The sequence below is a fragment of the Esox lucius genome, chromosome 21 (assembly GCF_011004845.1).
Source record: "Esox lucius isolate fEsoLuc1 chromosome 21, fEsoLuc1.pri, whole genome shotgun sequence".
Classification (NCBI taxonomy): Eukaryota; Metazoa; Chordata; class Actinopteri; order Esociformes; family Esocidae; genus Esox; species Esox lucius.
The window spans coordinates 9123708-9136802 of record NC_047589.1 but is presented as its reverse complement, the minus strand read 5'-3'; the positions used below and the strand labels follow the sequence as shown (position 1 = coordinate 9136802).

Sequence of the window (13095 nt, the reverse complement as noted above, 5' to 3'; positions counted from 1 at the left end):
ACGGGAAACTGAAAACTTATGGCGCATGTTATGAAAAATGTCTCAGCAAAAGAATTATCACACATTCAAAAGTGAAGAATTTACATAATTATTTACTTAATGAAGAATTTAAGTAGTTAATGAAACCATAATCACTACACCACAGGGAGTACAAGTATCCCCATGAACACATTGAACTATTGTCTGTAGGTTATGCCAGGCTCTAGGCTCTATATACATAAAGTGACCTCAATCTCATACTTACCTTATTAGCAATTACACCTAAGGGATATCTGCCCTGAATGGGTAAAGAAGTGACAGCCTGAGTTGACTGGTAAAAATATATCAGTTTATTAACATATCTCTGTATTTTCAAAACAAAAACTCAGTGCTTGTTAGCATGATCTGTCAAATAGTGTGTGTTTTTAGGAGAGTCAGAGGAAAACTGGCTGAGTAGTAATGGCAAAACAATAAAGGTCACATCTGAATTGGGTAGCAATTTATTTGGATTGATGATGTACCGAGATGGTCATGATATCAACAAACTATCATCTGATAAACCGCTGCTTGTCACGTTTTCGCTTTTGGGTTAGATTTATATATGTATAGGCCTGTGTCAGCCTAATCTGAATTCAAACCATTGGTAGCTATAAAGCATAGCGTGTTTGTCTTATGAATGGACCTGAATTTGCCACACATACCATTTCAATTACCTATAGCTCTGCCTTCTAAGTGGTCTTTTTTTCAGTTGTCAGATGAACTCTCCAATAAGGCCTTGTTGAAGATGATTAGCTAAAATGTTTAAAGGGATGCTATGTTGAACATAACGTTTTCACAGACTCATCTCTACAGCATGGTCTATCATTAAGTGTAGTCTGGCACAGGGGCATGAAGGTGCCCAGAAAGGCTTGATACTGTCCACCAATGCTGTCTTGCCGGGTGGGCTGTCATCACCACTAGAATGCCCTCCCTCCAATGCCATTCAGGGTCAGAGTCACTGGCTTGTTGTTGTCTCTCTGTTGCGCACCTGTGCAATTGGGCTGTTCTCTGCTGACAATACGCGGCCCTCATTCAGGGTGGTTGCGGTTGGTGGGTGTCCCTTTGGTTGATGCTTGGCAATGTGGGTGGATTGATTTCCTGCCTGTTGGGCCCTGTCCGGGGCCTCGCCCAGATAGGGCCACAGTGTCACCGGACCCCCCTGTCTCAGCCCCATGGTCTTATGCTGCTATATTATTGTGCTGGGGGAGTAGGGTCAGTTCTCCTTCTCCACTAAAAATCCTTGTAGATCTAAGGAATGCATTTTCAACTAAATGCAATTTCAATCTCCTGCCATTTTAAACTAAGGAGGACATGGGGTCCTGGCCCACACCTGAGGAGTACCTGGCTTGAAAGACCCATTGCTGTCCCTGTCCAAAGTCTTCCTGGTTGTGTTGCATATCAAGACAATACCTGACGATTTCCGCTGCCACTGTGCTGACAGCTCCCCCTCCCCGGTGTTGTCCCTTTCCTTGTCCATCTGGTCATGCTTCCGACCTGGACTAGATTTAAACAGACTCAGCCCACATACATTTATTAATTATTACAATTTCTCCTCTTAATATGTTCAACCGGCACAGCCGGAAGAGGACTGGTCACCACTCTGAGCCTGGGTCCTCTTCTAGGTTTCTTCCTAAATTTCGGCCATCTTAGGGAGTTTTTCCTAGCCACTGAAATTCAACACTCCTTGGGGTTTAAGGCCGGGTGTTTTGTAAAAGCACTTTGTGACAACTGCTGATGTAAAAAGGGCTTTATAATAATAAATGTGATTGTAGCCTTCACATGTAAGTTGGCTATTACACTTCTTTAGTCTATTGAAGATTCTGTGGTTCTCAAGATCTGTCAGGTCGGGTCATGGGAATCGCCGTTTATAGCGCTGTATAGTCTCAGCGCAGTCCAGAGTCAGGCTGTGAAAAATGTCACACCAGACCAGCAATGTGCTCGTATTAATAATAATTTGAAACCTCTAGTTAATAATGACTGAAGGCGGATACAAACCAAGCTCAGTACATTATGTCATCCCTTGAATTAAAATAACCTTTTTCGCCTGCAATAAAATATTCAAGGACACGCACTACCACGATTTGAATTACCGCACGACTATACTATGGTTGATTACACATTTGCTGATGTTGTTGATACAAATTTGTCTACTAAAATAATAAATGAAATTATAGCTTACACCCTTATTGAAAAAATAAATATATAGTTTTCCAAAAGTGTTTTTCGGTTGGCCCGATAGAATAAAATGTTTCAAGTGAAACCCTTTTTCTTGCCAGATAGAACCATTTTGAGTTCCATAAACCCCTGTGGAACTGGAACCAAATATTGTTCTACCTGTAACGAAGAGAGATTTATCTGGAGCTTTAAGAATTTTACCACCAACCAAAGGGGTTCCACTTGGAACTGAAATGGTTCTACTTGGAACCACGTTCCTTACAGAGACAAATAACACCTCTGGGACCTTTTTTCAAAACGTTTTGTCTATTTGTAGGGTTATGATCTCAAAAGGAAACCAGAATTGGCTCCAAAATGGGACAGTTTCTGGCTATTGAACTGTATAAATTCACATGCCTTAGCATTAAAAACAACGCTTTATAAAACATATTTATTTAATGTCGTCTGTACCATGGGAGACGGTTAACAATAAATTAGCATGCAATGGTATAGCCATTTTATAAATAGAGTATACAAAAATAAACACATGTTTCTGCTATTTCTCTGCTATTTAACACAACATAACAGAAGTGTAACACCACACAAAGTTCGAAAACGTTAGATAACAGAAAATACAAGAATTAATGATTTTCAACTGTCTGAATTTTCAACTTTTCACCATATCAAAATGGCGAAACCCCTAGTAAAGAACCCATTGTAGACCAGCCTACTGGACATCAGGATCCCAAACCAAATGAGTGAAAACATGACACTGGCACATAACACCATGCAAAGTTACAAATAGCAGATTGTATCTTAATACTGCATTCTTAAACGTATATCTAACCTCGCATCCTAGGACCATTCTGAGCTCACTGGATCTCAGTCAGGCCTTTAGCATTTCCCAAATGATCTAATTCATTTACGATTTTCCAGGTGATTGAAGATTGATATTATTGTACATGCTGCTGTAGTTTGGGGGAAATTCCAGTCACATTTATGCGTGTAGGCCTAACTATTCAAAAAGACACGTTTCTTGCCCTTTGTTCAAGGTTGAGGACTTAAATCACTAGTGTGGTTTCTCTCGTCGTCTGATGAGCAGTCCGAAGAGTTGTACAGGAAGTTTTCACCTTCATCCTCGTCACTGTCCCTGAAGTCTCTTATTCTGTTACTTTTGGCAGAATCAGTCTTTTGATAATCCGTTTGTTCCTGTCCATCGGGTTTCTCCTGGCCGTTTTTGTTGGTTTTCTGTTTCTCAGCTTCCTGCGCAGCTTGCTCTTTGGCCTTCTTGCTCCGTTTCCACTTCATTCGCCTGTTCTGGAACCAAATTTTCACCTGAAAATGCACATTAAAAATATTGCGAGATAATGTGAGACAAAGCCCTTTTTTGGATACGCGTAAGCGCCTTGCGTAATGGAGACATAGCAACACATGCCCGTAGAACACACAATTCACATTATGTTCATATTAAAATGTTTGTGTTGCCTAATATTGGTATTTTCGCTTTGACTAGCAAATCAAATATTTGTTAGAAAGGTCGCTCTTACCTGCGTTTCCGTCAGCATCAAGGATGTAGCTACCTCAAAGCGCTTTGGTCTCGAAAGATACTTATTTAGTTTGAATTGATGCTCCAGCTCCAGTAGCTGTTGACTTGTGAATGCAGTCCTTGGTCTCCTGCACTTTCCAAGTAGGTTTGACTGGGCCTGAGCTAGAAAACAACATGTTAAATACATTTAGTTTACTCATGATATCAAAAAAAGCATGGCACCATGCTTTAAATATAAACACGTAGAAATATGGCCTAGCCTACACGAAGGCGTACACGTAGGAGTAGACCTAGACAACGATAAAAAAATAATATATATATATTCAAACAGTTTTGCTGCAAATAAAATGTAATAATTCGTCCAAATTGAGAATGTATACATACAATAACATTTAATTTGAAATAGATTTAAAATGAATCAGATCAATAATTTGATCTGATTCGAACAATGGGGACTTTGAGGCCGAGTCTTTAATGTATGTAAGCTTCAATTGAAACGGATGTAAATTTGACATAACCTTCATGAAACTTAACATGACATCCATTTTCAAATTGCCATAATATTGTTAGCCAACATCTAACATTACCATATAATATCCATTCAGCGAAAAGCTAAGCTATTTCCAACATCATTTTGACAAATTCGTTAAAGCGAACGGGAACAAAAAGGCAGTATCTGTTGAGCAAACAGTGTGTCTGCTGTGGGTTTCACACTCCTCCGTGACTTTCCTACTGTCGATTATCTGTCCATTTTATTTCCTCTCTGAAAACCTTTCACCCTCTCTTCACTCGCTCTGCCTTTTCACTCGCCATGCTAGACATTACATGGGAACATTTCTTCAAGATTTTAAAGGCACCAATTCCGCTATTATGTAGGCTAAAACGATTTTATTTGCCAAATGGGTAAACCAAACAAAGAAAATGTGCAATTCTTGATAAGCATTTCAAAATACTGTAATCTAAACGCAGATGAAAGAAAAAACTAGAAAAAGATAAGCAGGTATACTCACAATACTCACAATTAAAATCTGGCATCTTCGGTAGCATCATTCCTGCAGTGGAGACTCGCAGCCAGTGGTCGAGCTGAAATGTCCCGGCAGAGAGTTTGAGAGAGTCGCTTGGATGGTGGTGATGCGACCCATGCGGATATGAGTAGGATAGGGCAGGGTGCTGCCCTAAGGAGTAAGTATACATAGGGTGGCCATATAGAGCCTGAGGAGGTAGCCCTGCACTGCTCTGTGGATTTAATCCAACCATACTGTGGGGACTGTTCAAGAAGCCGGGTTTAGGAATTAAGCCACAGGAGGAAATCCTCGGTGGAGACGGCGTCTCAGTCCGTAAAGAGTCGGCATTCATTTCTGAAGTTGGTACACTTCCTGACGACGAAATGGAAGAGGAGGATAAAGAAGTCACAAGCGCCAGTGGAGATGTCTGCACCTTCGGTGGATCAACAGCCAGAAGCGCATCGATGCGGAAATTTTTAGATTTCTCCATTTCAACCGGTGTTTCCACGTCGTTTGCAGACGTTGAACAGGTGTAGGCTGTCTAACCGATGTTGAAGCGTCTGTCGTTCCACCTTTCCAAGTTATGATCTAAAGTGTGAGCGGTGATTCTTTACATAACACTTAATACCTATTCGATAGGGGATTGGTTCCACCCGTTTGAGATTCGTCTGTCCCATTGGTCAATGCAAGTCGTGTTTACAGTGTGTTGTGTTGGCACATTGCATACCTCTCCAAGAAATTACCCATCCCACTTTGCTATAATGGGGAACTCATGAAAAGGTCAAATTAAAAAAAATGTATTGAATGGGTTGAGTGTATATTCAATCAACAAAAAACATTCCCTATATAGCCTACACACACATATAATTTTCGGGAGGGTTTTTAACACACCGGTACTTTGTGCAGGCGTGTTCCATTAAAATCCAAGTTATTAACTTTTTATGGCTTGTAATAATAACAATCATGGGAAATTGCTTTTCCCATGTAAATACACTATTTTCCACGACAAATGAAAAGGTATACATGTACATGCATTTTGGGCTTTTTGCCTATAGCTAAATTTTGGGTCCGTGGATTTCATACTTCAGGTCCAAGCGTGTCATTTAAAATATTAGTTGGGGGAACTATTTAGCCTCACAATTGAACATGTTAAGTTAGATCAAAACACGCACAAACACACGCACACACACACAATTAAGATTGGATGTGTACTTTTAGTATGGAACATAAAAAAGAAAGAGTATGAAAATGTATATGCTTTACTTCTAGTCGCTGTGGATAAGAGCGTCTGCTTAATCACTAACATGTTAATGCAATGATAACGCAACAAATAAAAAAAATATCTATGCTGAGAGATTTTAGTAGCACAACTGGGAAATACAACCAAAAGCAATTTATGCAATCCATTCACATGGTGATCATGCACCTACTTTCAAGTGGAAACATAAATTCATTCATTATGCTGTAGCAGTATACTACACTAACCCGAGCGTTATAGTATACCATTGATGGAATAGAATGACATGCCTACAACATTTACTGATAGACTCTGAGCAATTTCTTTCCCCACAGCAGAAATAATCTTCGGCATAATAAAACAACTGGAGGATTTTGTTTGGATTAAAATGATTTAGGCCTACAACTACAATGGAAATGGGAACATGTAACAAAATTACAAATGTATTATACAACATTTTACGAATTGTTTGACTCTGAAAGTGTATTAAACTGCAACTAAATCTTATTGGGCTGATTTAGCCGACACAGATAAGGCCTGGTGCGGGACTAATAGACTAGGCTTAACGTGTCCACGAAACCGGCATTTTAGGTTAACATTGTATCATTATTTCATCTTCGACAAAAAACCCTGCAATTGAACTTATTATCATGAGACGAATGTGTGAAAAATAAAAAAGTTAATTGGTCATATGACCAACACTGAGAGCGCAATTATGAAGCATTGCTATTATTATTAGAGCTAGGCTCATGTAGGCCTAAAGATACTGTGTCTGTAGCCTAGCTCTGCAGTGGTTGTCTTTTGGTCTAATAAGCCACTTAAAGTTAATGGAGGAAGAGGTCAAAATGAGAATTATTGACACCCTGTTGCCCTTAACCTGTCTCCCAATAAAGCTGATTAGTTTTTGTAAATTCATCAGCTAACCACTCTCTCGGGACCGGGGCAGACGTTTATTTGCTCTGGGGAAATCAACAAGTCACGGGGTAGTTCCAAGTAAAGGATCACCGTTTAATAGGAAACCTTGATGATATCATGACCGATTACGGAATAATAGCTGAGTCTGAGAATGATGTGTGGCATCATGTAATGGGAGTCCACGTGCACTACAAAATTAGAAGGCCTAAACTTAAAAGCTAATCAAATAATGGCATCGGGGTAATCTTGATATGGCTTTTCTCGCTTAGGCCTCAGATAATTTTCGCCTTTTGACATTTAGAACATTAATTAATTTGCCTTTTTTTTTACAAAAAGCTTCGAGATACCTTAAGAAAACGTTTCGGGAGTCACATTTCGTCATTTTATAAAATGTATTAACAACATCTGTGCATTCTGAATCACAATAACACCTAGCTTTTATTCTTTTTTTTAATATCTTAACAGCTCCACACCGTTTGATATGGGGTTTGTCCCCTCCGCCGTTTTAATTTCATTAAGGGACCATATGAATATTTCTATTAAAGTCCCAATGAAATATGAAGCCATTTAGTATTGGCCTGCACCAATCACGGAGATTTATTGCCCCTTTTCATCACATCAACAGGAGGGAAAATTTATATGGCTCCCTGAGATGGAAGCGGACCCTAAAACCCCAGTCTTTCCTGAAAGCTGTTAATTTGCGCCCTAATTACTTTAACAATTAACTAAAATACAAATCAAAATGACAAATCGAGTTTATATATTAATTATCCTCGGTAAATGTGTTCATTATGAAAAGGCAATTTAAGAGGACCTGTACTGTCTCTTTTATTGCAATAAAAACATTCAATAAAATTGCCACAAATGACCACGGGCTTGAAATGTATTAGACTGCTTTTAAACACATTTGTGGCTCATAATCATTTTGGCAATTTAATTTGTTAAGGAAGCCATCCTTGTAGAATATTTCTCTCGGAAAAGACCTTGGATTATAGACTCCATTATTAGATATCATTAGTTGTGATATCACATTCCTTCAAGACGTAATTGCATATGATTTTTAGACTGCTGAGTAGAGAACTCATTCCCCTGCAACGCGGGCAGTATGTCTAAATGTCCTTCATGAAATTGAATATTGCTGGCTAATTTGCTGAGGACGTGCTATCAATTTTGTTTGGCTGCAGAGCACAGCCTATTGGTAACTTTTCCCAATGTCCTTCAGCTTAGTAACATTAACCACTCAACACCGTAACTACGTTTAACGCAGGATAATTTCCCTTTGGAGTAAAATACCTCTGGTTTTAAAGGTTCTCATAAAAAAGAAACAGACTGCATTGATGGACTAATCATTTCTCATTTAATTATTGCTAATTATTCCAAATGTGAAAATAATTTGTATTTAAAATGCAGGCTATGTTATGGATTTTAAGAATGTATTGTTAAAATGCATTCTTATTACTACTATTATTGTAATTAGTGCTGTTATCCTTATTGTTGTTATTGATCTAATCGTCATTTCGTTTTAGGCACTGCTGAAATAGGTTACTTCTTTAAAAATGGAAAAGTTTGATTTTCCATTAACATTTTATGCATTAATTTAATTAACCCAACAAAAATGGATGAAATTCTGTTTTCCTTTTTGTTTTTACAACTTCATGTATATTAGATGACATGACCATTCCCCATGACACAAGACAGTGATTGACGACCTGTTGTCGAGGTAATAATCTCAGTCTGTTTTTCCAATTAATATCTTACAATTGATTAATTGTGCTCTTGTCAAAGTGTTATGCAACCTGTTAATTATTTAATACAATTGGGTTACTTGACAAAATGTGATGGAATCTGTCTGTTAGGCCTCCACTGTAAAATAAAAACACTCAAAACATCATGGTTGTGTAATGATACCAAGACCAAGACAAGTTATACACTCCACCCAACCTGAAATATTGGTGTTTGGAGGATGGTAGAAGTGAATGTGTTTGAAACCACCCAACTAGTTCTTAAATCTGAATATGTGTGTTATTAAGAGTGTGGTGAAAACATTGTTGGGGTTTCAGTGCAAATGGTTCAGCCTAATTATTAATAGATGATAAGTCCTTATGTTTATATTTTTAGTGAAATTACACCTTTTGAATGGAAATATTAGAAAGAGAAGGAATCAAAGTGGGGCTGCTGCAAAAATATATTCTAAAAACATATAACTTATGAAAATGTTTAATTTAGTCAACGTCTTTTTTAAATAACCAAATTGTATATTATGCTCAAAATGTGTTTGTTTTATGAGAATAACCCAAAATATAGCGATAATTGAGAGCTTGACCTATTTGGAAGTTTGGTTTTAATATCCTTGCATTTTCAATCATGTCACATTGCTCTATTTTAGACTGTCTGTAAAATGTCTAGTTACAGCTGATTCAGCATATTGAGCACTGTTTTCAACCATGCCTGCCAAAAGGGATAATGCTGCCAAATGGTTAGGAGCAAGAATCCATGTTAATTATGAAAATATTCAGAGAGAATAGAACTCCTTCTGCAGTGGACAGAGATTGAAACACAATAACAGTGTTTAAAAGCATTAGTGATGGCAAACAACCACAAAAGATTAAGCATACATTAAGTGTTGTTTTCAACATTTTCATAAATAGCTTAGGGAAACCTCCAGCAGAGCACAGAGTTCAATAATGTGTATAGTGTTCTGACATGTTGATATTAATGTTTTGATTAGAAGGGGAAAGTCTCTGAATAAAATAATATTAATAATTTAGCAGAACTTCATTCATACCTTGGTTTTTGAGTTAAATGTGAGCCAGGAAACTTTTTCTTTGGACAACAGTCCATTATATGGAGTGGCCTCAGGGATATTTATTGAAGAGAGTAAAATATGTCTGCTGTGAGTTTTGTGGTTTAAAATCCATGAATTATGATATATTTTTGTAACAAAAGGCTTAAAACTAATACTGGTACATATCTCTGTGGCCTACTCTCAGCAGGCTATCCCTTTAGACACCAAGGGGAACAGTTTAGCCGTATGTCCCCAATGCAGCAATAGCATCCCATTTATCTTTAATTCTGTTGATTGGTATCCATTAAATGGGTTTTGAATTCATTTGAAAGATGGGAAATATTGTGAAACAACACAGTTATTTCCATAATATACAAAAAGATAGATGATATCATCATCAATCAATATAAATATATACCAAACAATGATAAAACACCTTAAACCCAGATATTATTCACTTTTGTCATATTTAATCTCAAACATAAACTGTTCATTTGGACTATTTGATTGCTGCAAGTACGTGCATAATATAAGTAGGATCGTACTATAGATGAACCCCAACTCCTATGGGAATTCTTGGAACAATTTCTTTGGGGGAATATGTTAAGGTTGTTCTAGGAACCTTGGGGATTTTAGAATCATCACCTCTTTGAAATTCGTATGCTAGATTGTGTTTATTCAGTGGGCGCTGTAAATAAGAAATGTTGCAGACACATTAAAAAGATTTCCATAAAAGAACGCAGAGAAGTACAAAAAATGGATGTGACAGCACAGAGTTCAATTACGGTTGAACAAACATTAGAGGATATAGGACCACAAAGTCACACTGGACTGCTCCTGACTATAAAAATATAATTTCAGTAAGCTTGATCAAATTTGCATACACTCAATATTTCTCAGCTAGCATTACTTTCTCCTCCCTTTTGTATTTTTGCTGCTAAACACACAACAGAATCAAAATGGAATGCTATTGTTTGGGGGTTCAAGAGGTCAGTAATGGTGGCGGTCAAAGTTGAAAATATTTTAACTATGAGTGAGGAGGAGAAGAGCTCCCTGAGCATTGCGCACAGGGTTCACAAAATGTTCCAGAATTATTTGAATGGAATATAGAAATCCAAAGACCTCCTATTATTGATACACAATTAGATACATAGGGAATATGTTTCATAGGTCAATAGCACACAAACATTATGTATGTATTGAAACAGAACTTAGGCATGCGTATACACTAACCAAGCCATGTCACATTGAATAACAACTTTATTTATGTTGTATAATTGTGTAGTTACATTGTGCCCAGTGTTCAATTTTGTCCTGGTCACCCCTAAAGTTTGTTTAGATGCCAGCAAGATGTTATTTATGTGTGTTCAGAGAAATGTACGTGTCATGCTTTCAGCTCAAAAGCAAAATATACAAGAATTATTATGTACTAATTAAATTGAATCTCTTTAATTCAAGCATGAGTAATACTATCATTGTAGATATCACGTTAAGTGTCTTTAAGAAAAGAAATGTGTAATGCTTCCACTTACAGATCTACACCTTGTTTTATACATTAACAAACTGCAATGGCTTTCCATGAGGAACATCCATCACCCAAAAAAGTCCTCCTTATTTTCTGTCAAAAGCTCTCTATTTTGTGTTCAGTGGTAATGTTGTGACTTGGCATTCCTGATAGACAGTACATTATGCTGATTTATTTTTTTAAATGACCCTTTTGGTCAAGTGGGCTTAAATAGATTAGATTAGATGTAGTTGCTACAACTTGCCATGTAGTCCTTCAATTTTTCAATGTTGAATGTATCTTTGACATTTATTATTTATTATGTTATGAAATGTGTATAGTCCCCATCCAGTGAATGTCTTGACTTGGTGCTAAGAAAAAGCAAGGAAATATTTACATCTTATTTATTTACTCCTTCACTTTCTCCACATTTTTTTGTGTATAGACTTTATTTAAAATAGTTTAAATACATTTTTGACAAAATGTATACTAATAATGACATTTTATATAATGTTAAATAATGAAAAACGTAAACATCTCATTTACATGTATTCAGATCCTTTATTCATTACTATGTAGAAGTGCCTATGGCAGTGATCACAACTTTGAGTTTTTTGGTGTATGCCTGCTTTGCACACTTGGATTTATTAAGCAGTTTCTCCCATTTCCTCTTGTAAATCTATGAACTGATGTCTTCAGGTCTCACCACAGATGTTCAATCGGGTTCGAGTTTTGGTTTAGGTTGGGCCACTCAAGGGCTTTCACAGACTTGTCTTAAAGCCACTCCAGTGTTTTTTGGCTGTGTGCTTTGGGTCATTGTTGTGCTGAAAGATACATTTTTGCTCCAGGCTGAGGTTTGGTGTGCTCTGGATCAGGTTTTCTTCAAAGACTTGCCTGCATGTTGTTCCATTCATCCTTCCCTCAAACCTGACCAGTCTCCCAGTCCTTCCACCATGCTTCACCAGTATTAGCCAACTGATGAGCTGTACCTTGTTTTCCACAAATTTAGCGCTTAGTATTCAGGCCTTAAAGTTAGATTTTGGTCTCATCAAACCAGATTATATTTTTTGTCATACTTTCCAGGTGGAATGTCACATGCCTTTAACTGGGGAGTGTCATATGGCTATCATACAGGCCTAATTGAATGCATGCCACAGAGATGGTTCTCCCAACTCTACAGATAACCTCTGAAGCTCTGTTAGAGTGGCCATTGGGTTCTTGGTCACTTTCCTTAGTTTGGCTAGACAGCTAGCTTTAGGAACTTCTTCCATTTCACAATGATGGAGCCCACCTTGCTCCTGGGAACTTTCAGTGCTTTAGCAATATATTTTTCTAACCTTCCCCCAGATCAATGCCTCAACACAATTCTGTCAGAGGTCTAAGGAAAGTTCCTTGGACTTCATGGCTTGGTCACTCAGTTGAGTTTGACATGGATGGACTCCAATGATGTTATAGAGAAATCTCAAGGTGAATCAAAGGACACAGGTTGCACCCAAGTTTAATTTGAAGTGTTGTTGCAAAAGGTCTAAATACTTATGTACATTAAATAAATCTTTTTATTTTTTTAATTGGCACACATTTCTAAAAATATGTTTTTGCTTTGTCATGATTGTGTGTAGATTGATGGTGGGAAATGCAATTTATTATTATGTCTATAAGACAAAGAATTGAAGGGGTCTGAATACTTTCCGGAGGCACTATATTGTCTCTCTTTTCTTCAAGTTGAAGTTTAACTACCGGTAGGTCTGTGTCCTATTGTATACTAAAAGGTCCATGCACTATAAACCATTTTCATCATAATGTTCCAATTAGTAATATCTGTTTCCTGTTGCACCCCTACCAAGCTAGAAGAGGATGTCAGTCGGAGTTTCGCTGACATTGAATTCAGCGAATAGAATTTGACTATTGAAACGATTGCCCAATCCGATTTCA

At 37.4% G+C, this 13095-nt stretch overlaps 1 protein-coding gene across 2 annotated transcripts; it reads right to left on the bottom strand.

The window, feature by feature from the left end:
- Positions 1 to 2651: 2651 nt before the first annotated feature.
- Positions 2652 to 5285, bottom strand: mnx1 (motor neuron and pancreas homeobox 1). 2 transcript variants are annotated; one of them, XM_020041736.2, is made up of 3 exons: positions 4729 to 5285; positions 3720 to 3880; positions 2652 to 3507 (listed from the first exon to the last, which is right to left on the bottom strand). In XM_020041736.2, the coding sequence occupies exons 1-3, from the start codon at positions 5210 to 5212 to the stop codon at positions 3220 to 3222; spliced, it is 933 nt and encodes a 310-aa protein (XP_019897295.2). In that variant the 5' UTR covers positions 5213 to 5285; the 3' UTR covers positions 2652 to 3219. The 2 variants fall into 2 exon arrangements, with proteins under 2 accessions (XP_019897295.2, XP_010883796.2); XM_010885494.3 differs by having other exon boundaries at positions 4738 to 5285.
- Between the last annotated feature and the right edge of the window lie 7810 nt (positions 5286 to 13095).